At 43.2% G+C, this 26,554-nt stretch overlaps 9 protein-coding genes across 14 annotated transcripts; 4 read left to right on the top strand and 5 right to left on the bottom strand.

Annotated features, from left to right (window-relative positions):
* The first annotated feature begins 354 nt into the window (after positions 1-354).
* On the top strand, positions 355-10,368 carry LOC6554579 (relaxin receptor 2). The gene is made up of 10 exons (XM_001981731.3): positions 355-442; positions 2,422-2,703; positions 2,770-2,950; positions 3,040-3,324; positions 3,955-4,026; positions 4,992-5,063; positions 8,798-8,869; positions 9,008-9,451; positions 9,500-9,774; positions 9,830-10,368. The coding sequence occupies exons 1-10, from the start codon at positions 355-357 to the stop codon at positions 10,366-10,368; spliced, it is 2,310 nt and encodes a 769-aa protein (XP_001981767.1).
* Positions 10,369-10,460: 92 nt separating this feature from the next.
* On the bottom strand, positions 10,461-12,065 carry LOC6554578 (zinc finger protein 32). The gene is made up of 3 exons (XM_026984071.1): positions 11,979-12,065; positions 10,893-11,923; positions 10,461-10,831 (listed from the first exon to the last, which is right to left on the bottom strand). Exons 2-3 carry the CDS (start codon positions 11,921-11,923, stop codon positions 10,663-10,665), a joined length of 1,200 nt encoding a protein of 399 aa, XP_026839872.1. The 5' UTR covers positions 11,979-12,065; the 3' UTR covers positions 10,461-10,662.
* Positions 12,066-12,070: 5 nt separating this feature from the next.
* LOC6554577 lies at positions 12,071-12,918 on the top strand. Its single transcript, XM_001981729.3, has 3 exons — positions 12,071-12,280; positions 12,368-12,553; positions 12,609-12,918. Exons 1-3 carry the CDS (start codon positions 12,155-12,157, stop codon positions 12,633-12,635), a joined length of 339 nt encoding a protein of 112 aa, XP_001981765.2. The 5' UTR covers positions 12,071-12,154; the 3' UTR covers positions 12,636-12,918.
* On the bottom strand, positions 12,638-13,991 carry LOC6554576 (S-adenosylmethionine mitochondrial carrier protein homolog). The gene is made up of 4 exons (XM_001981728.3): positions 13,753-13,991; positions 13,434-13,700; positions 12,955-13,370; positions 12,638-12,875 (listed from the first exon to the last, which is right to left on the bottom strand). Exons 1-4 carry the CDS (start codon positions 13,846-13,848, stop codon positions 12,761-12,763), a joined length of 894 nt encoding a protein of 297 aa, XP_001981764.1. The 5' UTR covers positions 13,849-13,991; the 3' UTR covers positions 12,638-12,760.
* Positions 13,992-14,199: 208 nt separating this feature from the next.
* On the top strand, positions 14,200-17,064 carry LOC6554575 (isocitrate dehydrogenase [NAD] subunit gamma, mitochondrial). Of its 2 annotated transcripts, XM_001981727.3 has the most exons (7): positions 14,200-14,383; positions 14,481-14,558; positions 14,626-15,405; positions 15,466-15,652; positions 15,718-15,793; positions 16,416-16,734; positions 16,822-17,063. In XM_001981727.3, exons 1-6 carry the CDS (start codon positions 14,327-14,329, stop codon positions 16,444-16,446), a joined length of 1,209 nt encoding a protein of 402 aa, XP_001981763.1. In that variant the 5' UTR covers positions 14,200-14,326; the 3' UTR covers positions 16,447-16,734; positions 16,822-17,063. The 2 variants fall into 2 exon arrangements, with proteins under 2 accessions (XP_001981763.1, XP_015008979.1); XM_015153493.2 differs by lacking the exon at positions 16,416-16,734 and having other exon boundaries at positions 16,822-17,064.
* A 273-nt stretch (positions 17,065-17,337) lies between these two features.
* LOC6554574 (60S ribosomal protein L27) lies at positions 17,338-18,500 on the bottom strand. 3 transcript variants are annotated; one of them, XM_001981726.3, is made up of 2 exons: positions 18,397-18,500; positions 17,338-17,847 (listed from the first exon to the last, which is right to left on the bottom strand). In XM_001981726.3, exon 2 carries the CDS (start codon positions 17,831-17,833, stop codon positions 17,426-17,428), a length of 408 nt encoding a protein of 135 aa, XP_001981762.1. In that variant the 5' UTR covers positions 17,834-17,847; positions 18,397-18,500; the 3' UTR covers positions 17,338-17,425. The 3 variants fall into 3 exon arrangements, with proteins under 3 accessions (XP_001981762.1, XP_026834676.1, XP_026834675.1); XM_026978875.1 differs by having other exon boundaries at positions 18,390-18,464; XM_026978874.1 differs by having other exon boundaries at positions 18,331-18,418.
* Positions 18,501-18,648: 148 nt separating this feature from the next.
* LOC6554573 (probable cardiolipin synthase (CMP-forming)) lies at positions 18,649-20,577 on the bottom strand. Of its 2 annotated transcripts, XM_001981725.3 has the most exons (5): positions 20,392-20,577; positions 19,723-20,274; positions 19,152-19,367; positions 18,949-19,084; positions 18,649-18,887 (listed from the first exon to the last, which is right to left on the bottom strand). In XM_001981725.3, exons 2-5 carry the CDS (start codon positions 20,221-20,223, stop codon positions 18,772-18,774), a joined length of 969 nt encoding a protein of 322 aa, XP_001981761.1. In that variant the 5' UTR covers positions 20,224-20,274; positions 20,392-20,577; the 3' UTR covers positions 18,649-18,771. The 2 variants fall into 2 exon arrangements, with proteins under 2 accessions (XP_001981761.1, XP_026834249.1); XM_026978448.1 differs by having other exon boundaries at positions 19,723-20,426.
* A 2,279-nt stretch (positions 20,578-22,856) lies between these two features.
* On the bottom strand, positions 22,857-23,697 carry LOC6554572 (C-type lectin 37Db). 2 transcript variants are annotated; one of them, XM_026983767.1, is made up of 2 exons: positions 23,620-23,697; positions 22,857-23,569 (listed from the first exon to the last, which is right to left on the bottom strand). In XM_026983767.1, exons 1-2 carry the CDS (start codon positions 23,683-23,685, stop codon positions 22,928-22,930), a joined length of 708 nt encoding a protein of 235 aa, XP_026839568.1. In that variant the 5' UTR covers positions 23,686-23,697; the 3' UTR covers positions 22,857-22,927. The 2 variants fall into 2 exon arrangements, with proteins under 2 accessions (XP_026839568.1, XP_026839569.1); XM_026983768.1 differs by having other exon boundaries at positions 22,857-23,566.
* Positions 23,698-23,950: 253 nt separating this feature from the next.
* On the top strand, positions 23,951-24,539 carry LOC113564855. Its single transcript, XM_026983819.1, has 2 exons — positions 23,951-24,059; positions 24,112-24,539. Exons 1-2 carry the CDS (start codon positions 23,994-23,996, stop codon positions 24,421-24,423), a joined length of 378 nt encoding a protein of 125 aa, XP_026839620.1. The 5' UTR covers positions 23,951-23,993; the 3' UTR covers positions 24,424-24,539.
* The last annotated feature ends 2,015 nt before the right edge of the window (positions 24,540-26,554 follow it).

The following is a 26,554-nucleotide window of genomic DNA, read 5'->3' as shown; positions in this document are numbered from 1 at the left end:
TTTGAACTCCCACTCCCGATCCTCCTGGCGTCGTCCTCCTTCCGCTTCATCTGCTGTGTAATCCTGGCACTTAAAACTCTTCTCCACGAGCTGTGAACATTAGCCAAATGAAGTGACAAGAAATTAACAAAAAAAAAAACAACAAAAAGACGAGAAATAATAATATAAAAACTCAATGAGTCAGCACCGCAACGGCTGCTGCTGCTGCTGTTGTTTCTGCTCGTTGTGGGGGCGTGGCCGGAGTGGGAATTGAGTGCTCCTAATGATGAACTCGGTCAAGGAGCCAGTGCAGCCATGGTGGCCAAGTAATTAGATAAGCGAGCGTGCAAAACAGGACCGAACCGATAAATCGCAATGGTCTACGGGAGGAGCATCGCCGTAGGCGTCTGTCTGATGACCGTCGTCCTTCTGCTGGCCGCCGTGATATTTTACTTGAGTCTGGGTGAGTCCTCAATGCGTTATCCTTTCAAAACTCCATCATTCGCTCAACTATGTGAATGGCTTCTGAAAGCAGGTTGTATCCTTCAGATTCAACTCCAGTTTCTTACTTATATTATTTGAGGCATTACTTAAAGTTCCTTCAAAACTATTTAGTTCAACATTCTTGAGCTGCTGTAAGTACGTATATACTTGTGTATCCTTAAAGGGTTTCATTCGGGCCAAGCAAAAACCAAAATCAAATTCCAAGCTGCAAAATGGCCATAAATTTTATGCTCAAAAGTATTTGAAAGTAATTTATTGTATAATGCGATAAAAAATAAGGCAACAAAAAAGAACAAGCGGCTGACCATAAAAAAATAAATACGAGTACGGCACAAACTTTGTCTTGAGCGCAAAACAATTTTCGCACATCCATGGATCCATTGAAGTATGAGTATAAATAAATATATTTGGGCCTTTGGTCCTGAATGTTTTGCTTCCTCGTTCGAGGCTTTTATCTTCTTTTACGAGTATCAATATCGAGAAATTCGCGCTGCTCTCTGCTGCCTGAATATTATATTTTTTATGCCAATTTGCGTATTGATTTGCCATAGGCAGCTATGGAATATAGGCGAAACATGTTTGATTTATGCCCTTTTGTCGTTTTGTCGCCTCGCATTCCGACTACATGCATCACCACAAATTATTTATCTGCCAGATACAATTTGTCCGGCTTAGGTTTAAATCAGCCAGTGTGTAGCAAATTTAATGAGGGAAACTGCGGAGATAGATGCCTCAGGAGCCAGGATTTGTGCGTGAGCATGTGTCCTTGTCATGGACACAATGAAATTGAAAGTCTCGCCTAATGCACAATGCTTTTGTGGACGAGTCCTTCCTAATGAAGTTACACATATGTACGAGTATGTATGTGCATATATGGAAAACGATATGAGGAAATAAATTTGTGCAGCTTCATGTGAATCATATGGCTATTATGCCGGAGGAAATGCACTTTGGCTTAAGGCTTAGCACTTGAATGATTCAATTTACTCAAAAGGCGGTAGATCAAACCAAATTTATTGAAAATGTAAAGAATTTCAGCTTAATTTAATTTAATTTAATTAAAACCATTTACCATGGCAACCGTGTAAGGGTAAAGTTTTTGTGAGATAAATGAGAGGGCAGGCCAGAAAAATATGTTTCTGACGCAATCCGTGCAATCGGATTAAAAGCTGCTCAAGGTGCTCCACTTCGAGTTTTATTTGCTCATTTGTCTAACGAACTATGTTCCATAATCTAGTAATTTGAATTGCTCAATTTTCGGAAGGACAACAACGCGTGGTGGTACCCAAACAAATCGTAAAAATGATAAAATGCAAAACAAGAATGCCATTTCGTTTTACGACAATTACCCAAAAAAGTTGTAGGCATTCAGGCAGAAAATGTCTTGGTATAATTTAATTTCAAGAGCAAGAAATGTCAATTTCTGAAACTTAGCTCAACTTTTGAAGTTAAATTAGCTACAATGGCACATTAATTTCTTTAAGGCAATCGTTTCGATTCATGTACTTGATTTAAACGCTTGAGAACACAAATTGTTAACAAAGCCAAGCTCTCAAAAATCAAAGAAACGACAGGCACAACTTTGTTGCACATTAAGTTTAATTGTCATGTGTTGACAAAAGTCGAACCATAAACTGAAATCCCTTTTTTTGATGGAGCTTATGACAATTAAGTTGTTTGTCAGAGACTAGCATAATTACTCATACGCAGTGTGGGCTAGGAAATTATCAAAGGTTCAAACTAAACACACACAAGTGTCATAAAGGTAAAGATGGTTACCCAAAGATTAGGCATTTTTAAGATATACATATGTTTCGTATGTATCGGTTAAAATCACTGCCAAGATGTCAAGAAACTAGCGTCTCAAATGCAATATGCCCAGCTGTCCTTGAGTGATAATTAATTTGGGATCTGCTCGCTGCGTTGTCCTTGCCCCAGGACCCTGCCCCGCCGCCAGCTTCGCCTGCGACAACGGCACGCTGTGCGTTCCAAGGCGCCAGATGTGCGACAGTCGGCACGATTGCGCCGACAGCAGCGACGAGAATCCGGTGGAGTGCGGACTCCTCTATGGCAGCAAGGAGATTGCCGACAAGATTGTGCGTAATGCGATTGAAAAGAAGCAACAGCGCCTAATCTCCTCCGCTTCGAATGCGAGCGGCGCGGATTTGTCCACGCCGATGGCGCCGCGGAATCAGAGCCTAACCTTAAACATGACTTGTGGTGAGTGGATGCCCCAATCACACAGTATGCCAAAAGAAGTGTTATAACTTGTTTGTGTCACCCCAGATATCGTCACATATCCGAAGGCCTGTCAGTGCGGCCAGCGAACAATCCTCTACTGCGGTCGCTATGCGAAACTGCGTCGCTTTCCGCGTCTCAGCTCGGAGGTCACCAATCTGATCATCATCCGCAACAATCTCACCCTGCGAGACAGTATCTTTGCCAATTTGACGCGTCTGCAGAAGCTGTAAGTAAAGATAGTCAAGTATTTCCGAAGTAAAGTAAAATCAATCCAGTCAACACTTGCCTCACCTGTTTGTTTCCCACCTCCTTCAGGACGCTAAAGTACAACAACATATCACGTGTCCCGCTGGGCAGCTTCAGTGGCCTATTTCACCTGGAGCGCCTGGAGCTGAGCCACAACAACGTCAGCCACCTGCCCCATGGCGTCTTCCTCGGGCTGCACAGCCTCCAGTGGCTGTTCCTGGTGAACAACCACCTGCACCACCTGCCCATGGAGCAGCTGCGCTTCTTCAGACGATTGGAGTGGCTGGTGCTGAGCAGGAATCGCCTCACTCTGCGCAATGTGCAGCTGCCGAAAATCCCGTCGCTCTACGAAGTGTGAGTAAATCGAATTGGAAGTCGCTCTTCTATTTGCTAGATTAAAAACTGAAAGGGAATCGGTACGCTTTGCGGACGAGCAGCTCCCGCTGATGTATTCAAGCGTAAAATGCTGCTAAAAGCTGCTGGTGCAACCGCTCATTGGGTTACTCGGGTATTGGGTGTCCTGCCGGACTGCTGGGTTGCTGGATTGCTGGATTGCTCGGTGATTCCGCTAAGGACTCACACAATGTGGTCAGCCTGGTTGCACTCACTTGGCTCCCAAAGTGTCCGTTTGATGTCCTTTAGTGTTCCTCCGTGTTTACTCGCGTTTTGAAGTTCACGCTTTAGGGGTGCAACATTGAAGTTTTTAGCTCGCATAAAGTGGTGTTCACCTAGCTTAACTGCTGCAATTTAAATGATTCCCTTTACTGCTAAGGACACTTTGATTTAATTTCTTAAAGCCATTTCCAGTCGCCCTGCAACAACTTTGATTATCTTCCGTCTGCCCAGGCAAACATTCCTCACTTGCCCACACAAAAAGCTTAGCGCAGTCTTAGAACATAGATCCCTAAGTATACAAACAAAAACTAGGCCTACAGCTTAGCCAGATTGTTGGATGCCTGCATAAATATCTCTTTACTTTTACAGCTATTTGGATTTCAATCGAATCGAATACATTGGCGAGGAAACTTTTTCGCAATTGGATAATTTACATTTGCTGTAAGTAAAACAATCAACTTTTCACCCACCCACAAGAAAAGAAGAAAAAATGCGAAAAGATGCCGGCAAGTGTCGAAAAGTCTATTGAAATATGTTGTACTTAGATTTTATGGTGCGTATGCGTAATTTTTACTCTTCGTTGCATTTTGCTTTCGTTCGTTTTCAGTCGGATTTTTTCACTTGTTTCTTTCGATAGATTTATGTGGGTTACATTGTTGCTGAGGCGGTAGAAACAAGACTGGGACATTGCGTATACGCACTGTTGACATGGCACTGAGGTGGATATGCGATACTTGGACACCTTCTTACCGGCAAAGCAAAAACAATGGAATTTATGCACAAATAACCATAAATTGACACTTTTACTGTGTAGGCAAACAACATATGCTAAACAAATATTTAAACGAAGAGTGACAAGGCGAAAAAAGTAAAGCGGATGACCGAAGATAGATATACCCTTGGAAAAAGGTTTCCGCTCATAAATAGATTCATTTAATTTTTTAGTAAAATACAAAAGAGAGTCGAGGCAGCGACAAGAATTTATAAGTATTTTTCAGGGGTCTTCCCAAATGTCAAATCCCCGACTGGCGGAGCATACATAATCATTAATTTATGCATCAATAGCTGACAATATAAGTCAATGGGTCGTCTGGGTGGCCGACGGCTTGCTGCTAACTGAAAATAAATCAGTTACCCAAATTGCCCAACGTAAATAAATGTGTTAACCTTTACAGACAGTGGCAACGAGTGGAAACGAGGGAGCGATGAGATTTAGATGGGATAAATTGTGTCCCAATATTTGTGCCCATCATCACATCATACTTGTATGTGTTGGCAATTTATCTGGTGATTTGCAGCATATGGGAAGTTCCAGAAAAGATACTGTACAAGGACATTAGCGAGGGATTAGCTTAGTTAGTTGTATTCTCCGTTTAGTATTTACTATTATCATTATTTATTCGCAGGGATCTGCAGCACAACCTCATAACGCACATCCACGGACGAGCCTTTGCGAATCTAGCAAATATGCGAGATATGTGAGTATACCGAATGGTTTGGGCGGATTTCTGAAAGTTTAACACCGACACTAAGCATGAGTTATGGCCCACAGAGCTAATTAGCATAATAATACGAATAATGCTGCGACAGAAGTTAATGAACTCGAGCTCTGGTCAAAGAATCAGCAGCGAGCACAAAGCCGCACGAATGCCGCCAAAGTAAATCCTAATTTGGCAAAGGATTTCAGGCCCAACCACACTGCACACTTGCTTTGTGATTCGAAATCGTATTCAATGATATTAATTTTGAGTTCATTAATGCGCAATTACATATACGAAATACGCCCCTCACTCTGTTTATGAAATATTAAAGTTGAAAACTTTTGGGCCCACAGACAGATAAATAATCACAAGGGATAGAAAAGTTGGCTGCTGGCTGCTTAACCAAGGAACTCCCTACAATTGCAAGGATAGAAATATTTTTATGAACTTGACCACGCCCGCTGTATAAAAAAGTTCACCCCTTGGGCCAACTAATCTAACCTTTATGGCCATAGTTTATTTTGATGAAAGCAATAGCAGACTCTAAAGTTAGAGGGGGAATCTATAAACGGCAGTCGTAAAAGCGAAAACAAATTGTTTAACGCTTTGAGGAAGGAATTTGATGGGCCTCAGACAACGTGGCGTATGCTCAATATTTAAGACTGCCCACCATCGTGCTGTTTAAGTGCTTTAAGCGCGGCTTCTGAATGTGTGTGTGGCTGGAATAGGAATAGGAATAGGAATCGAATGTAGCTTTCTGGTTGCTTTCATAACCATATATCAATGGCATATTCAATAAATGTCTCGGGCAGCTCAGCATCCATCGTCTAGCATCAAGCTGTGGCCTTAATAAATTTACCAAAACCCATCCAGCAGATATACATACATCAGCATATCAAGGATGATAACGGACCCACCACACACAGCACATACCACTCTTGACCAGATTGGCTAAAATACAAAACCGAACTTTGGCTGTGGCATTTTTGTATCTTTTGGGACTTTGACTTCTGGCCAACGCAGGCAGCGCAACAAATAAACAAACATTATTACGACCAAATAAAAATGCAAATAAATTTGTATTTTATGTGAAAACAATTTCGCCAAAGCCTTGGCCAGTAACTGTAACCAACTCCGGGCCAAGTTGTGGGCCAATAATGAAGGAGTTTATTGAAATCGACTCGGGGCGCTATTCCCCAATCGTCATTGCTTCATTAGATCTTGCCACTCCCCCATCCGAGCTGCAAATCCTTTACGCCTGTTGATGACACCTCTCACCATCCTACCATCCTACCATCTAACCATCTTTCCATCAGCAACCTTCCCGCCCCTCAACCATGCAAATAATTTGCCCTTTGTTGGCGTGCTAGGAATTTGCCAGCATTCCAGCCAAGTGTAGCACTTTTGCAGCTACACGGAAAGAAAAAGTGCCCCTTAATGACTGTCATTTGCGCTTTGTGTTGCTGCTTTCCAATTGATATAAACTTAAGTTGTTTAATTAATTATATCTTTAGTTACATTCGAAATATTCTTGGAATGCATTGGTTTAACTTTGAGGCGCTTTTGAGGAATACTTCATAAATTGAATTTTTGTCATGTGCATCGACTACAATAAACTGCACGAAAATTACTTTTGGCCAGCGTATCCGTGTGTCCGTGTATGTGTATCTATCGGATACGCATCTAAATGCTGCTCATGTATCTGTCTTCCTCCAGCAATTTCTGCTGATTTGTTTTGTCTTTGGTACAGCAACCCCCTGGGCATTTGGAAGGGGAACGTGGCCATAAAACAAACGAATGCGAAAATATTTGAGAAATCGCTGCACTAATTTGATTCCTGCTGTCAAGCCACTGAGCCACTGACAGGTCATTACAGAGATATTCGGATGCTCCATTGGATGCTTTAAAGACCCACAAGTTCTGCATTGTCCACTGGACACGGCCGTGACGTTAATTATGGTCAACATAAGCCCCTTGCCACCACCCCCGCCCCCGCAGCAGTGCAACAAATGCCGCAGTTTCTCTGCGGAGCACATTGCCCCAAAAGAATCCACAACTGAAACGTGTCATTTGCAAGGGAAGCGTAAATGGCATCATTTGGTTAATATGCACTTGGAGCGAAATGGGTTGCGTTGAATGAGTTAACAGGTGGCGAGAATCGAGCGGATATATAAGAGTTGATAAACCTTAAGATTGCTAGATGAAATACTAATCCTATGCAAAAATGGATTATTTTCAGACGGGACTGGCTTGCATACAAATTCTTGATTTTTCTTTGTACCAGGACTGTGGAAATAGAGTATAGATGAACCTGTTCGAAGCTAGCAAACGCAGCACTTGGAGATATTTCTCCGCCATGGTTTTGCGCTCCTTGCACGTAGCGCACAAGCACAACTAGGGACATTTATTTGTCATTTTCTTAAATGCGCAATGACCGCCATCCGGCCCTCCAGCGTTTACTCAGGCCTTTTGATTCTGACGCACTTGCGACGCCCGCCGAAATGGGCCACGTGAATGTGGCCACCGGAGGATGTGCTCGTCCATGAACAATGGGCATTACTTGGGGCTTATTTGGGGCGAAGGCCCACAGTCGCGGGACTGCAACTTGTTGCCCTCCCAGGGAAATATGTTAATTGCGCTCGTGTGTCGTCTGGCTTGGCCGGATATTTATGAAGTTATTAAGTGCGGTTTCTTGGGCGTTCTGGTGGCGCTGGCAAAATTATGGGGCCAGTCGATCCAAGTTGCCTGTTCCTCAATAATTAATTCAAAATTTACATAATAAAAATCATTGGGTCCGGCTGCGAAGGATCCATTTTTCGGCGGCTCAATTTGTGGCCAAGTTAAATATTTAGTTTACGCTCTAGCCCGCGATGCAACTTTATAGCCAGCCACCAATTACCAGCAATCTGTGGCTCGGTGGCTCCCGGTGGGCGTGGGTGGGGGCGTGGCCATTGTCTTTGGGCGACAAACCATAAAAACAAACTGTTAACAGTTGGCGCTCAGCCATTGATTGACCAGACAAGTGCAAGCAATGGAGCTCAACGTCAGTATCCACACCCACCTCCTCGTCCACATCAACGGCACCATCTCCATCAGATTCAGTTCCTTAGATCTCGCATCAGCTGCTGCGATTCCCATGGACGTGACACGGTGGAGCCAACGCACCAATCGCGAGCCATGGAAAACCTTGTAGTTATTATGCCCCTACGCGATGAGCATAATAATAACGCAGGATAACTTTCTCCACACTAAGTGTGTGTCATTAAACGGGTTGCTTCTTGAAGAGTTGAAAGGGAAGTAAGAACTTTTAGAGTTGTATATATGAAGACAGAAGCTGTGGTTTTGGCTCCACTGTGCCGCATCCTATCTGCCATGAATGATGCGAGTCTTCCTGCGAGCACATAAAGCGCCGGCCAGTTGCATCTATTCCACACACTGATAGACAATGTTTGCGCACTGATTTATACTCAGCCAGCTATTAAATAAGAATTTTCGTTATTACGCTGCCCAGGGTTTTTTATTATGTGACTTTCAAAAGCCCTGGCCAACTTGTTGTGGCTTTGACTTAAAGCCGCGCCAAGCTGAACATTGTTTTTTTAACTTTTAAAGTCGCCAGCGGGACTGCGTTGGCTTTATCAGCGCCAAATGCAGGGCCATTATGCGTGGCACACGCGGCGTATGAGCAACGTTAAATGTGCGAATAATTCTTAGACGTGCGTTTCTTTTTACAGCCGCCTTGTCGGTAATCCCATTAAGGAGTTATCTGGCGAAACATTTTTGCACAACACTCGACTGGAGGCACTGTGAGTATACTCGGAAGGTTTGTTTGTTTTAAGTTGAAAAATCACAAAACATATCAGCAAGTAGTAAAAGAGGATTAAACCTGACTTAAATTGAGGCAAGATTAGGATATTTATAATAATTTCTCACCCATATTCCAGATCGCTGGCCCTAATGCCGATTCACATCAGCCGCAGTTTGATGGAGCCGCTGAATATCTCGTTCCTGAATCTCACGGGGATTCGGTATGATCACATCGACTTCGAGGCCATCAACTCAATGCGCAACCTGACGTACATCATCTACGATCGGTTCTTCTACTGCTCGATGACGCCGCGCGTTAAAATGTGCAAGCCGTCCACCGATGGAGTCAGCTCCTTTCAGGATCTGCTGAGCAAGCCAGTTCTACGTTACTCCGCCTGGGTGATGGCTACCCTGACAATAGCTGGGAATGTGTTGGTCCTTTGGGGACGCTTCATCTACCGCGATGAGAATGTGGCTGTGACAATGGTCATTCGGAATCTAGCGCTGGCTGATATGCTGATGGGCTTCTATTTGGTCACCATTGGTGTGCAGGACTACCGCTACCGCAACGAGTATTACAAGTAAGTGGAATCTGAGTGATTATCATTTGTTACGCCCAAATCCTGCAGGGTTGTGCTGGACTGGATAACCTCGTGGCAGTGCACACTGATTGGTACCCTGGCCGTCAGCTCTTCGGAGGTTTCGATGCTCATCCTGGCTTTCATGTCGCTGGAGCGGTTTCTCTTGATCGCCGATCCCTTCCGCGGCCACCGCAGCATTGGCAGTCGGGTGATGTGGCTGGCTCTGATCTGCATTTGGATTACGGGCGTGGGCTTGGCTGTGGCGCCGGTGCTTCTGTGGCGGACCAGCACCCTACCCTACTACGGATCCTACTCCGGCACCTGTAAGGACATTGCTATGATAAAATGAAATTTAACAAGAACTTAACAACTTAACAGGCTTTCCATTGCACATCCACGAGGCCTTCCCGATGGGCTGGCTTTACTCGGCGTTCGTCTTCCTGGGCGTCAATCTGCTGCTGCTGGTGATGATTGCGATGCTCTACACGGCACTCCTCATTTCGATATGGCGGACGAGGAGTGCCACTCCGCTCACACTGTTGGATTGCGAATTCGCTGTGCGATTCTTTTTCATCGTGCTGACGGACTTTCTGTGCTGGGTGCCCATCATCGTTATGAAGATCTGGGTTTTCTTCAACTACAACATCTCCGATGACATCTACGCCTGGTTGGTGGTCTTTGTGCTGCCACTGAACTCGGCGGTTAATCCTCTCTTGTACACCTTCACCACGCCCAAGTATCGAAATCAAATTTTCCTGCGGGGCTGGAAAAAGATTACTTCTAGAAAACGAGCGGAGGCGGGCAATGGCAATGTGGCCACCACCACGACGGGCACGGCAACTGGATCGTCTCAGCATCCGGATGACTCCACGACCTTGGCCAAAGCCATGCCATTAGCCCTTACGCTGTCGAACTGAAGGATTCTTGTGGCGGAGATCGAACTTGTATACCATCAGATTTAACAGCATTTATTTTGTCTATGATACCAAATATCTATATGTATATGTATGTGAATATCTATCCCTATCCGTGTAAGATAACCAAAGGAACGTGTGAAATAAATTGAATGTGATATTTGTAAGGCAATTTTACGGATTTTATAATGGCATGATATTTAGACTGATTGAATTTAGCAATAGGTTCAGTTGGCTCGACTAAAATTAGGCTATTAATATTGTTATTTAACTTTCGGTAATCGTTGGAAATACTTTTTATTTGGAAACAGCAGCGCTATCATTCTTGGCACTATCTGTTTCTTTTTGGTCTGAGTAAATCTTTGCCATCACCAACTTAGAACGCACTATGTGAAACTTGCGCATTTCTTCCAGGTCCTCCATCTGTACCACCATGTTGTGCTTACGTTCCAGGTGCATGCGTAGTCTAAAATTTGATTAACGAGTGTTACTTTCAAATTATGTACCTGTTTAACAAGATAACTAACTTGTTACGAGCTGGATAGCTCTGCTGGCAGTGGGCGCACTCAAATGGCATGGCCGTATGCGTGCACTCGTGATTCCTGAGGGACGAAGACGAGGTAAAGGACTTCTGGCAGCCGGGAAACTCGCAAATGAAACGAGATCCAGAGTGCTTAACCTGCTGGTGGACAGTCAAATGGGATCGCTGTGCGAATCGACGATCGCAGAGATCACAGGAATAGGGAAAGTCTCTGGTATGATAGCGTTTATGAATCTCCAGGGCTTTGGCAATGGCAAAAACCTTGCCGCACGTGTCGCAGTGTACTCCAGATTGCCTGTGCTTCGAATCGACGTGGACTTTGAGCGCCTGCTTCGTGAGGTAAACCCGGTCGCACTGGCTGCACCGAAAACTGGGACGATTGGCCAAGTGAATCAACTGGTGCTTGGCCATGCGAGAATGGTTCCTGAACTCCTTGTCGCAGTACTTGCAGTTGAATTTCCCCGAGTGCCGATGGCGAGGCGCAATGTCCTCTAAGCTGTGGGCAGTATCGGCGGTATCCACCATCTCCTGGTCATCCTGCTTCTCATCAAGCTCCTCCACAAATAAATCCTCACTCATATCCGCCTCACACTCCTCGTCTTCTTCCTGCTCCGTCTCCTCATTGGCCTCGGTTGACCCAAATATCTCCCTCAGCTGCTGATTGGCAATGGCCACTTTCTTGTGAAAGTCGTAGGCCCATTGCAGTTCCACCGCACAACGCTTGCACATGGTTCGTGGCTCGTTTTCGGGATATTGCCGCAGGTCCTCCTTGGTGCAGATCTCGTAGCAGTCGTAGTAACTCAGTACCGCCTCCTGGTCGTAGATGACGGTCATGTCCAGCATTTGGTTAGGATGCGGCTCCTCCAAACACAAGCGGCAGCAATTGCTCAGCTGCAAAGAAGTAGTACTGCCTGAAAATGAGACTTCTTGGGGCACAAGTTTCACGGGAGCTTCTGCAGTTCGCCTTGCTATTGTAAAATTGAGCGTTTTGCACGCTTTTGACGTTTGTGGGTCCATCTGTGGAAAGTTGATTTTGACCAAATTGGCAAACAGTACTAAAATTACTTAATACTTTGTTTACAGTTGAAAAACCCCGCTCAAAATAGTAAATGCGAAGAAAAACTAAACATAGCTGCGACTGAGTTGCCACCTATTCCCCGAGACGTCTGGCAACACTTGATAGCGCTTAAATTTTTAAGAACTTTTTTGCTTCGCAGTTGCTGTGATTTCTTTGTATATCCCCTGCAAATGATGAAGTTTCTTGAGCCTGAGACGACCATGAGTCCTGAAACGGACATACTGCATCCGGACGACGCTCAGTATATATGGCTGCCAATTTCGGTGCTTGTTGGCATTTTTGTTCTCGCTGCTTTGGTGCGTTACATTCCTTATCGCCACCTGTCTGTTTGTTCAAGTGGATGCACGAACATTTGTTTAATTTATGCATTTGGGTCTCCCCAGGTTTACGCCATGTCACGTAGTCGCTGTCGGTGTTCCTGGGATTTCCTTGGATGCAGGAAGGCCCCGCGAAGTGGATACATCAACGTGGATGCGGAGGATTCCGATGTGCCCATGGCCTGTGGAGATGAACTTGGAGATCAACGCACTACAGCTAGTCTGCTCACTGGCCGCCTCCACATTCAGGATGTCAGTGAGATCTTGACAATGTCCCATTTGAATCATAGACCTATTTTTTCCACAGGGAGCGAATAACGCCTCCAACGCTTAGTGAATCTCAAAAGTATTCCATACACTTTATTGTCCACGTTGTCTTCAAACGGTGGTTGTCATCGGTTAAGTTACTACTGCAAACTACGTGCCTCTACTCCAAGTACAACGAAAATAGCCCTAATTTTAATGATCCGCACTGGTGGCGCCAAGGATTCGCGTCGTCAGGTCGTAGAAGCCAAAGAAGAATGCACCGCCCAGTGTGATCCACAGCACGCGCGGCACAAAGCCAGCAAACAGACTGAAAAGTAACATAGACGTACATTAATAAATGTAAAAAACCATTTTTAAAGTTCGTGTGGGTGAAAGGAAAAAATTACCCGCTGACGCCTCGCTCCAGATAAATGCCATGCAAAATTCTTCGGGCACTGCGACGCCGATTGAGACTCTCCTTTTCAGCTAGCATAATTCGGGTCTTCACCACATCGAGCGGCGTGGTTAATCCCGCAGAAATGCCACCAGCGACAGCTCCACAGAGAGCCACCGAAAAAGGAGTGGAGTCGAAGCCGGTAAGGGGAGTCCATTGCCGCTTAAAGTACTCCCAGAGGGGGAACTGAATCAGGCTGAATGGAATCTCCCGCATGATAGTGGAACCGAATCCACGGTACAGACCGCGTTTCAATCCCTCAGTGCGATAGGCCCGCAGAAGGATTTGCAGGCCGGACTGTTTGTTGCCCAGTAATGTTTGGGAGCGTTGCTTGGCAATCTCCACGGGAACACGGATCAAGCAAGCCAACTAAGGGATACAGAGATTCGCCAGTTTTGCATATCAGCTGCACAGTTTTAAATGAAATCCTACCACTTCTGCTGCTGAAGCCGCCGCCATGTGGACATAGGGTGAATCTTTGGTTTGGGTGACCGAGCTGAGGAACTGCTTTCCGCACTCGTATGTGCAGAAAAACAGGGCCGCCGTGGGAGCACTTCCTGCAGCCGCAGGAGCAAGTCCTTTGTAGATGCCGCTGAATCCTCCTGCCCGCCAAAAGCCCAGCTCGCTTTGCAGTCGGGTCTTTACTGTGTCTATGGGAAAGAGCGCTATGTCCACCACCATACCAGCCACGCCTCCAGCCTACAAATCATTATTTAAAAACTGAATTCTGATTTAAATTCGAAATACTTACAACAAGTGCATGTAGAAATTTTAATTTATTGACCGGCTCTTGCATGTTGATTTCCATGGACTCCGCGGCCGAATCCAGACCCAATTCCGCTGCCATGTCCTATAAATGTTGTTGGGACATCCACTTTAAGTCATCCCGTTAGAATATTAACTAAAATTATTTTAGTAAACAAAAACATAAAATGTGGTTGTTAACGTAACAGTCAGCTGCTTTTCGCTGGTCTGGTAAGGCTGCAAATAACAGCTGCTTGCTGTAGAGTTGTCAAGATGCTGGAAGCCAAACCACTAAATATATTTTTTAAAAAACATATATTATTTTGTAAAAAGTGTTATTAAAAAAAATATGGCGTATTGAAATTTAAGAATTTTCATTTAAACGCATTAACATTATCATTTTGAACATGTTATTTTGTTATTTAGAAACAAATACTAATTGCCTGACAACCCTAAAAGCCGTGGTTCTTCGCAAGAAGCAGCAGCTCCGTTTTGGCCAAGTGGAATAAAATTGGCCGTGATTTAACTGATAGTAGAATCCCAACTGCAGCGGTAGAAAACAAAAATCCAAGGATCACATCATGGCCCTTCGCTTGACCCAGAGATTGCTGCAGACGCAGACGCCGTTCCTCACTCGCGTAAGTTTTCACGGCCGGAAAATTGGACCACAATTGCAAATTACATAATGCGCGCCTGCCAGATCCTATAGATCGTACTTATCGATCCCAATTGTAGGGCTATCCCTTGCTGGTGACCAAGGAGAAGACCGAGGATGTGGCCCACACCAAATCGGCGCTGCAGAAGAAAGTCACGGTGAGTTCAAACGCTGGAGCTCATACCCAATTGAGGTTATAGCATCCGTTTACATATCCGAGAACAGGGCACCGATATTCCCTCGGCACAGTACGGAGGTCGTCATGCCGTCACCATGCTGCCGGGCGGTGGCATTGGCCCCGAGCTGATGGGCTATGTGCGCGAGATCTTCCGGTACTGCGGTGCACCCATCGATTTCGAGGTGATCGACATCGATCCCTCCACCGAGGGCAACGATGATCTGGAGTACGCCATCACATCTATTAAGAGGAACGGAGTGGCACTGAAGGGCAACATCGAGACCAAGTCGCAGTCCTTGACCGAAGTCTCGCGCAACGTGGCCATCCGTAATGAGTTGGATCTGTACGTGAATGTGGTGCACTGCAAGTCGTATCCGGGCATTCCAGCCCGCCATCACGACATCGACGTGGTGCTCATCCGCCAGAACACCGATGGTGAGTACGCCATGTTGGAGCACGAGTCTGTGCCCGGAATCGTGGAGAGCATGAAAGTTGTGACTGTCGAGAATGCCGAGCGTGTGGCTCGCTATGCCTTCGAGTATGCCCGCCAAAACAATCGCAAGAAGGTTACCACCATCCACAAGGCCAACATCATGAAGCTGTCCGATGGTCTCTTCCTGGAGGTCGCCAACCGTGTGCACAAGGACTATCCCGAGCTGGAGCACAACAACATGATTATCGACAACACCTGCATGCAGTCCGTGTCGAATCCACACCAGTTCGACGTCATGAACATGACCAACCTGTACGGCACCATCGTGTCCAATGTTCTTTGCGGCCTGATGGGCGGAGCTGGCCTCATTTCCGGCAGGAACTACGGCGACCATGTAAGTCTCGTCGCCTTTTGCGTAACGCATAATCCTACACTTTTACCATATAATTTTCAGTACGCCATCTTTGAGCCGGGCACCCGTAACACCGGAACCGCCATTGCCGGCAAGAACATCGCCAACCCTGTGGCCATGATCAGTGCCAGTATCGACATGTTGAACCATCTGGGTCACAAGGAGCACGCCAATGTCATCCAGGAGGCTCTCTACCAGACCATTGTCAACGATGCCATTCGCACGCCAGGTGATCATCACACCCACAATTTTCTCAATAAACAGAAACACCTTTATCATCTCAAACTCTTGCAGATATTGGCGGCACCAACTCCAGTACCGATGTGGTTGAAAATATACTCAAGATCTTGAGTGCCAAGCGCGTGAATTGGTAAAATAATCGTCTGCATTTAGAGTAGTTCTATTTGTTCTTTTATTTCGCTGTCACAACCAAGTGTTGTATTTTCTATTACGTATTAAGCAAACAAACATCTATCGCTTGTCCCCTTTTACTTTACTGTCGCGATACGCCCAGCCTAGGCGGGCCTTCTTGTATTATAATTTCATGCTGTTATTGTATTATTTTAATTACTTACTGATTACTTCAGCAGAACTGTAAGTGTTATTGCCGAATTGGCCTAACTGTGTCCTAACCAACCAGCACACCACAGACTTCACTTAACCACTAACTAATTGGTTTCCTTTTAGTTGTTTTTGTTTTAAGTACTTCTTCATGGGTGACACATGCTCGTTAGTTACCTATAAGAGGCCACTTAAAATGTGTTTATATAAATTCGACCACTGTTTAGCAATTGCTTCGTTGAACTATTTTCTGTTGTATATTTGTCCTAAGTAGTGCCCCAGTAGAACACACAACCACACACATTCAGTACACAAGTATGTAGTATTTTCGTTTTGAACGTGTAACCAAATTGTCCTTGTGCAGCTCTAATGAAAGAAATTCTGTTTTTTCTCCTCTCCCCGAAAATCGAAAACGCTTTACCGCTCCGCAGGCCACATGGAAACTATTTTAGCCAATTTTAGGCACTATCGCACTACCGAATTCAACCAACTGCTAACAAGCTCAGCAAGATAAACCAAATCGAACCAAGTCTAATACCAAACCAGTCAAAATTATATTAACCCCACAACTAAGCCAATTTGAGACATTTTGTACCCAATGCCAATGCATTCAGCGTTAATGTGATGCCCAGAAAAATCGGTATAATCAAATCGAGGTTGAATTATTCCGCTGCTTAACCCAAACAAAACATGTTACCCCGGCTAAATGTCCATTGTGTGTTCATTCGATGTCCAAGTGTGATAATTCAGGTAATACAAACTACAAATATTTTTAGTCTTCATTTCTTCAGATCGATTTAAGAAGGTTCTAATCCAGTTTTATCTTATATTCCACAGATTTTCTTGCCGGCCCTATGCAATGTTTCTGCACTCTGATTCTTTCTTCTAAATTCCCTACTGAAAGCTGTATATTTTCTTTTATTTAACTTTCAACGAAAATAACACACTTTGCGCTTTTCAGCCAAGCTAGTTCCACAATAGTCAATCAAGCGATATTAAATTGTACATTTTCCAAAAGATTTGTAATATTGAAAAGTTGATTCAAACAAAATGTATTATTCTGTTCGAATATTTATTAGTAAAGAAAAAAGTAAAAAAGACACTGAACTATCATGTTTTGTATTCGGGCGGTAAAAGGCTTGTGAATTTGCACTATATTACGAAGAGCAGGTATATCTTCCATTCCAAACTGTCCGAAAATTTGTAGTGAATAACAACGTTTATACTTCGAAATTTGTTGACTTGGGACCGCATACCTGTTGTGCACATCCTATTCAATGTATTGTATTTACTATCATCACCGTAGGCATATGTGCCCCACTTGAACACTCAATAAGAAGGCACAGGTTCCACTTCGGTCAGTTTTATCAGAATTACTTCTTTGTTTATTAAACCTTAAAAAGAGCGACAATCCAGTAACCACAAGTAGCGAATGGGCAGCTTAGAAACGCAGCTTCTGGAAGAACCACTTGTTCTTGCCCTCCTTGTAGACGGACTCGAACTTGACGCGGGTCTGGAAGCGGTGCGTCTTGCGCTTGACGGGGTCCTTCAGGTCCTTGGGCGACAGCTTCTCGAAGCTGATGTCGTGCGCCGTGTAGCGGGTGGGCATCAGATGGTTGTAGTTCAGGCTCTTCAGGAAGGGCTTGACCTTGGACTTCTTCTTCAGCTTGTTCTTGCCCATCTTCTTGGTCACCTTGCGCGGGTAGCGATCGATGCCGGCGACGAGGGCATGTCCGAAGGGCTTCTCCGGGGTTCCATCGTCGTGGGTCTTGACGATGATGGCCTTGCGACCGGCGTAACGTCCGCTAAGGACGATTACGATCTTGCCCTGCTTCATGATTTTCCTCATCTTGGCGGCTTGCTCTGTAAATTAAGGAAAAAGATTAAAGAACGTTAGTAAATTTGTCAGACCTGATATTTTTATTTAATACTATTTGGCGGGAAGGTTCATAGTATCATCTGCTAGTATTGATCTTATAGAAGACATCACGGCACAACAGAAGGAAACCAAAATAAGTTTTCCAAGCAACACGTTTTTGGTCACTGTGGGGGAAGTATTGTGGTACTACAGTTTGCCGGATGTCTTGAAGTCACTTATTATCTGTAAACACACTTAATATATCTCAACTGGAATACACAAATCGTATGCAATTCAGATGATATATTCCGCTATACCATGCGGTAATGAGATATTGTGTTTTTTTCATAGAAGAGATGGTGGCAGAGCCTCCATGGGATTCGTTTTTTCTGCTTTATGGGACTGAAAATGCTGTTTCACTTCTTTTAAAATCATTATTCATTTTGAGGGAGCGTAGCCTTTACAGTGCACACCACTCGCAGTCCTACCGAATCGCAGAAAAATATATTTTGGCTAAAATTTAACTAAAATTACACGCGGAACACACCACTCACCGGAAACGGGCGAAAAGAAAAGAAGGGGAGATTTTGGAGATGGCACAACGTCGATCACAACGGCGGCATCATCGGCACAAAGTTTATCGATATTTAGTGGTAACATTTCCGGTATTTTTGGTGAGGTCTACCATCTATACCATTTTCTACTATCTGGGCACACTGGCACCTGTATTTTTTTAGCACCTCAATTTTTTAAATTTTCCGTTCGTAAATGTATAACATCAATTAGTTGTGGAAAAACACTTAAAATTTATTAACAAAATAGATTTATTTTATGGTAATCATTTAGAAAACACAATACATACTAATCATTGCTTAAGGAGAGATACTACTCCTTCATAGTACTCATATTTAGCGGAAATGCCCGGGGCCCTACGTCTTTTTCTGTATAATCTTAAAGGTATTATGTCGATTCATGACGTAGCTGAGGGCAGTGGCAGCCGTAGTCAGGCCAGTCAGATACCAAAGGCCCTGCAAGGCTGGGTGATCTGGCGTGGGATGATACAGATTTGATTAATCCATCTTTGAAAAGTGTGCACTATATCTCACCCAAATAGTTCCAGATGGGAGCACCCAGGCTCAGTCCAATGGTGGCCAACTGGACACCCGTGTTGATCTTGCTGAGCAGCGTGGGCTCCAGTTGGGCAGTAACATGGGTGGCGTCGAAGTAGCGCGAAAAGGTTTTCTACCGAAGAATGTTAAATGATTATACAAACCAGTACCATAAAATCGTAGATAAATCCTTCACTCACCGGCGGTGGCAGACTTATGTAGCGTATAACAAATCCAGCTCCTAGGAGGAATACATCCCGGAACACCACGATGCCCATGAGCCACATGGGCAGCAGATCCGTGTAGCACAGCGCGATGACCAGCGAGCCCATCAGCAACTTATCGGCCATGGGGTCCAGGAAAGAGCCAAACTTGCTCGCCTGCGAAGGCCACCGTCGGGCGATCTGTCCATCCAACTAAAGGAACAGGAAAAAAATCTTAAATAGGATGCTCAAAATATGTTTTTTAGTGTCTTGGTTGGCACACCAATGCCGATGTGAAGCGTGCATGTATTGCTTAGATAAACGAACTATTTTTGGCTTTCGTCTGAGCGATTCGGGTAAAAAATGCAACATTATACATATATATTTCGATTCTGAAAGGTACTACATACGTAGAGGAAAACAAAACACAGACCGGGCAGAAAACAAGACAATAAATAATACAATAGAATACATCACGTGTTTTTTGTTTTGCTGAAATACTAGTGGACCCAATCAGACTTTCAGTGGTTAGGATTTTTGTTCAAAATGATGGTTCTGGGAAACTCACCAGATCTGTGAAGCCGGCGAAGGCTAGAAGACTCATGCCTAGCGTGAAGTCGCCCTGGACTATTACATATCCGATGTAGGGTGACAGGACGGCGCGACTGATGGTCAGCATGTTGGGTATGGTCATGATGTTCTCTCGCTCCTCCCGAATCTCGTCGATCTTCTCGCGCACCCGTTCCTGGACCTTGTGCCTGGCCTCACGGATGTCATCTACCAGGAAGTTCTTCCTGTCGATGACGCCCTGCAGGAGATGGCGTCCCTGCAAGGTGCGCAAGTGGAGCGACTGCTTCTTCTCATCGGCATAGAGGCGCAGGCGGGCTAGTTCGTAGTTTCTGCGCCGCTTGATGTCCAGAAACGAGATCCGTATGAATCCCGTGGCGGCCGCATATCGATTCAGGCAGTTCACAAAGCTGCTCCCACCGACACCCAAAACGTGCTCCAAGGTGGCGGCTCCATGGTGCAGTGGGCGCTGCACCTGCCGGAAAATGATGGCGGGCAGCATGGGTTAATAGACGTCCGATCCCTGGTTCAAGTGTAGACTCGTTCGCGGGCTCTGTAATCATACAAAATGCCCACAATCAGTTTCAATTCGTTGAGATCCGTAACCTTGATGCCAAATTGATCGGCCAGCGACCCTTGGCCATCTGTTATCACCAGCTGTAACACCCACCATTGGTCGGAAATCCTTGTTAGCTGATGGCACCTGGGTGCTGTACGAAATCTGAATTATTATTCGGTTACAAATTACAGCACTGCATTTACGGAAATTTTTAATTAAATTTTTGTTTTTATTACACAAGTCGGCTCCGATAACACTGTTCATACGTCGATAGCACTATCGATTTCAACGATTGCAACGCACAAAATGTGCCAAAATATGCTGCTTATTTATACCAAAACTACCAAACCTACATCGAGCGGTTTTTTGAAGTTATAAACTCCATAGCTCAACTTATCTTAATCGGATTTTGGAGTGGCATACCTCTAAATGTTTCTGGCGCAATTCTCTAAAAATCTGCATTCATATTTAGAAATCTATTTTTTTTTAAATTTTTTTGTAATTTTTCTGATGTATGATGTTGAAGAAATTCAAAAAAATTAAAAAATGCCCCAAGGGTGAAGTTCTAAACTCCATAACTCAGTTTATCTTAATCGGATTTTGGAGTGGCATACCTCTAAATGTTTCTGGCGCAATTCTCTAAAAATCTGCATTCAAATTTAGAAATATATTTTTTTTAAATTTTTTTGTAATTTTTCTGATGTGTGATGTAGAAATTCAAAAAAATTTAAAAATGCCCCAAGGCTGAAGTTCTAAACTCCATAACTCATTTTATCTTAATCGGATTTTGGAGTGGCATACCTCTAAATGTTTCTGGCGCAATTCTCTAAAAATCTGCATTCAAATTTACAAATATATTTTTTTTACATTTTTTTGTAATTTTTCTGATGCATTATGTTGTAGAAATTCAAAAGAATTAAAAAATGCCCCAAGGCTGAAGTTCTAAACTCCATAACTCAGTTTATCTTAATCGGATTTTGGAGTGGCATACCTCTAAATGTTTCTGGCGCAATTCTATAAAAATCTGCATTCAAATTTAGAAATCTTTTTTTTTTTAATTTTTTTGTAATTTTTCTGATGCATGATGTAGAAATTCAAAAGAATTAAAAAATGCCCCAAGGCTGAAGTTCTAAACTCCATAACTCAGTTTATCTTAATCGGATTTTGGAGTGGCATACCTCTAAATGTTTCTGGCGCAATTCTCTAAAAATCTGCATTCAAATTTAAAAATCTATTTTTTTTAAATTTTTTTTTAATTTTTCTGATGTATGATGTAGAAATTCAAAAAAATAAAAAATTCTATCTTGTTTATTGTAAATTTGTTGAAGACAGCATCTGTGGTTGTTGTTCTGGTATCAGCATGGGTTCTACGTTTATATTTATTATATTATATGCATTACCACTGACGCAATGGGCCTGATAGATAAAGACTGATATCTCATAAGCTGTAGCGCGTCAATGCGCCTTTATCGCCAACATGAAGCGCAGAAGAGCAAAGGACCCTCTATGCAGATTGTGAGTTCATTTTCCAAGTAATAAAAACTCAGTTCAAACGAGAAAAACATAACAGTTGTCATTTGCTGCTTATGCTGGTTAGTTCGTAATAATGAAACATATAACACTTTTTCTTGTGTTAGTTTTACTCGGAATCGCTTGTCAAAATAGCTCAGCGGCTGTAAGGGTATGTCTATTCGAAATGTGTTTAATTGAAACTTACATTATTTACTTTAAAGGATAAGAAAGTTCAAAATACTTTGAATAACATGAAAATTGAAGATGCGGAGCTAGCTTGGTCGGGTCTGTCACGCAAGCTAAATAAAAACCTGTTCCCCAAGTTCGAACGTCTTGCGAACCGGCTTGAAAATATTGAGCAAGACATTTTAGCACTAAAAATGGCTTCAACGTTCAATAAGGACAAGGCAAACTAGGAGGATACAATTACATTAGCCCACCGGAAACGCAAAAAACAAAGTGTATGCTAAAAGTTTTGTTGAAATATGCCAATAAAATTAAACCAATCTATAAAAATTTATGTATTTATTTACGGCAATGTATGGATTGATCCTATCTAGTTACTCACAGATAAACAAAACGCGTATCTCCTACATAAAAAATAATTTACAAGATTTTTTTTTAACTTAAGCTATCACCTTACCAACTGACGTGAACATATTTAACATATTGAAATTCTAAACTTCTGCGGTGACGAGAAATCATTGAAACTTGTCACAATATTCCTAAATTACTTTGTAAAGTACCGTAACCCTAAACGTAAATCACATCCATTTAAGACGTTTTGGCCATTTCGTGAGTTGTAGTTGTTTTTGGGTTGGGGTTTCGGTTTAACTTTTTAATGCGAGAGAAAAATTTTATGAAAATGCATTACTTGTTGACTACATTATCGAAATATATTACAAATAATTTCATTTTTTCATGCAAGTGAATCCAATATAGTACCTGTTATTCAAAGAGTAGGGTACATACACGTATATGTATGTCCGTATAAAAGAGTTTTATGTTTAAGAGCTGGAGCGTTGAATATATAAATTACTTTTCAGTGTTACTGTTGTAAAATATTTTATTGGCTTTAATTCATTTCGTATTACTAATTTCTATTCACATATTTCAAGATTGTTGTGTGAGAAGCTTACATCTGCACTTCATTGGCTTCGCATATGAAGTAGTTCTTTTTTGAGCATTGTACGTCGTTCATAGAATGGGGAACGAAATAAAAGAAGCCAAATGACTCTTCCATCTCAACACAATTTTCGCCTGCTTGGATAGTTGGTTCTCCATTGGCCCATTTTAGGAAAGGCGCCTTCTCTCCGGTGAATCGAGATACGTAATCGCCTTCAGCTGCCTCGTCATTTATGTCCACCCAATATGCCTTGAAATGAACCAAGTTGGCTGTAATGATTTCCCACTCTTTCTGGTTTTGGAGGCTAATAAGGTTACTGTTCAGGCTGCGGCATCTGGACACAGCTTCGTACCAGTTTAGTCGTTCCTTGTTCTCAATATGGTAATACTTGGCTCCGATCTTCTGAAAGTTCATATGCGGATTGGAGGCTTTTTTTACACTGGCATGCCTTTGTAACTTTGCTATTTGGTTTTCTGTGTCGGCAATATTTTTCAACAGTTCATTATGATAGTCAACCAATTTGTCTATTTTAGCTTTTAGCGCATCATAAAGCCCATTTATATCGTTAATTCTTCTCTCAAACTGAACTTGATCGAATTTCTCATCATTATTTTGTTGTTCTTCCACGGTTTTCAAAATTGGTGCTTCCTGCTTAATGAAGTTGAATTAGTTTTAAATTCTTACTGAAAATGTTAACTTACTGCTCCTCTTGTGAGGCAATTTTGACAAGAACTTGAGATCAAAATGATCAGGAGAATGCGACTCATGTTCCCAAAGGATGAATGCGTACTTTGATTTCCCATTCTGCAGGCTCGAGAATTTATAGCCTGGATTAGACCTTTTTACTGATGATAACAGTTTGACGTAAGACTGCGTTTTATTTATCTAAAGAAGTTTTACATTTATCAATTACAGCAGAGTTATAGAGGATATGTTATCTACAAATCCTGCGTCACACATTTTATCACCAAGCTGCATAGGTTTCTTACACGGCCTATAAAAACTTCATGCAGCTGCGAAGAAATCACAGTCAACATATTTTATTGGTGCTTAATACTCAAGGATATTGGACACTATGAAGCAGCTTATTGGACTCCTTATGTTGGGAGTCGTTGTGCAAATGAGCATCGCAGAAGTGGAGGTAAGTTTTTTCCTTAACAACAAAATACTTTTTTAACGCCTCAATCCTTAAGCCTGATCAAGATAAGGAATTAGAGCCCGCACCAAACAAAAAAGATGTCATCTTCGAAATCATGAAAAAGTTTTACAATTCGAAACTAACAAATGTTTCAGAATCTGAAGTAGGGGAAAAACCAATACAATTAAATGGAGAGGAATTGACCCTGGCGTACCTGAAGAAAACTGAACAGAATTGGGCGAACCTGCAGCAATCTATAAATGATTTTAAAACCACATTCGGCAGTTTGCCGGAGAGAATCACCCGTGTACACAATGAACTGAAAGAATTGGTAAACGATTTTAATTTTACCACGCAGAAACCTTAAGGAGTTTTCAAGAAACCTTGACTGGAGCCAAACCACGAAGATCGAGACGCTTTTTTTCGGAACCAACAAGGAAACTGAGCGATAGCTATAGAATTCGCATAATAAATTCAATAAAAAAAGACGTTTATTTTCTTAAGAAAGTATTTGCTTCAAGACTTGATCTTTATATGCTTATATACGCAAACTATGCGGGAATCATCATTAGTTTATTACATTTTTTCGAGCTCGGCTTGGTATAAATTTAATGAAGTCACCGTAATAAGGCTGACCGCAAGCTTTTCTGGACTTGTCAGTCATTTAATTGGATTTAATTTAATTACACTGCCACTTAAACCGCTCGGCTCCCCTCCTTGGATATGCAAATTAAGCCGCGTTTAACGCTTATTACTTAATATAAACTTTGGCAGCGGCTCGACCATGACCTGACCCCATCAGTCGGCTAATGAATTTTCCCGAAAGTTGCCAGGCCAAATCTGTTCCACGTTTAATGGTCACCATAATGGACATGCCCATCCCATCGGTTAATAAAGCCGAGCCAGGCAAATAATTATGAAAGACTGCCGACTGCCAGGTTGCATATTCGCCAGGTCAAGCTTTTAGAAATATATATCTTCCCGTTCGGGAGGTGGTGGGTGAGTCACGTCCTGGGTGACCCAGTAATTGAGGGCGGGGGACAAGGCGCTGACACTTACACGGAATTTCCACCCATTTCCACCCATTTCCACCCAGCAAGACAATGCATCGGCATTAATAATGAACTGCATGCAGGGGGTTCGGTCCAATAATGTCCAGGGCATGTCAACCGTCGGTCCGCATGTTAATTTCGAGAAACCTCGTTCCTTCGTTTTTCCCGATTTTCTGAATGACACTCACGGCTACTCAGTAGCTGTCTGCCATAAACAGGAAGCTCCAGCAGGGCGGGAAATGCGGAAAATGCGCGACAGTGTAGGAGATTGACAACTTTTTGTGATGCCCTTTCAATGGGTATGGCGCAAAAATGCGTAACTATTGATATCAGTTTGCAACTGGATCCAGCTTATAAAAGCAGTTACTGATGTGCAGCTTTGAACTAGAAACTATAATGCAATACTTTGAATGCCTTTGTAGTTACGATACATCATTCAACCTTTTATTGCCTTCATAAATACACTCTAAACCGCTGGTGCATACATACATACTGGTCGTACATATATATTAATAAAAATCTATGCTTCCCAGCGAACTGTGCTCTTGAATAGGGAACTCCAGCTTGATGTTCGACCTCAGCCAGTGTCCTTCCATTGCTTTTTATAATTTTTATTGGTTTTTTTCCTGCGCGTCTCATTGCGCTTCATTAATCAAAAGTAATTTTCCGCCTTTCACAGCAGTCCGCCCCCCAAACGCCCCGATTTCACCTGGTAAATGCTACCTACTGAAGATGTCTAACGTCAGCAGCGATGGCGGAAGAAACCGGAAGGGAAACGGCTGGGAAAAAACAAAATGATGGCAGCCATTTTGCATTAAGCCTGGACATTTGCTGTACGTGAGTGGGTGGGTGTGTGTGAGTGGGAGCGAGTGTGTGTGTGGGTGAGTGGGGCTAATTAACTGTTTTACATTAAGTGGCCATAAAGGCAGCCGAACGATGGGCATTTTAGCCTATTTTAATGCGCTTCCAGTGGCTGGCGGGCGTGATCGGCTCGGACAATGAAGAACGCTGGCCATTAGCGGCCATCTCTATACTATTCGGTCCATCCGCTCTGGCGTTTTCTTAAATGATTTACGAGTGCTTTAAAGGCCGTGGCCATAAAAGCAGAAGCCAACTTCATCTGGGCGCTCGCTGCTCGGACTTTGGTGTTTTCCTTTGTGCTTAATTTAATTAAATACTTGCTCGGACTTTTGCTCTTGCCCCTCACTCGGTCGAGAGAATGGTTAATGTGGTCAGCATAAATTGTGGCCAGCTCATTTGGCTTTAAATCATTTGTGGCCTGCTATAGCGCCTTGGCCCGCATATAAACCATATGAACAGAACATGAACTGGCAATTGCTTCAACTACTAATGAGCGAAAAGACCGGTCTTTATAGCTTTCTTCAGCAGGTGTGCTTCTGGGTTTTATGGCAATGAAGCTGTTTCCACACTGAGCCAACTTTTTCT

The sequence above is a fragment of the Drosophila erecta genome, unplaced genomic scaffold (genome assembly GCF_003286155.1).
Source record: "Drosophila erecta strain 14021-0224.00,06,07 unplaced genomic scaffold, DereRS2 tig00000000-arrow-pilon, whole genome shotgun sequence".
Taxonomy (NCBI): Eukaryota; Metazoa; Arthropoda; class Insecta; order Diptera; family Drosophilidae; genus Drosophila; species Drosophila erecta.
The sequence above is the reverse complement of the archived record's forward strand: the minus strand, read 5'-3'. Positions and strand labels throughout refer to the sequence as shown.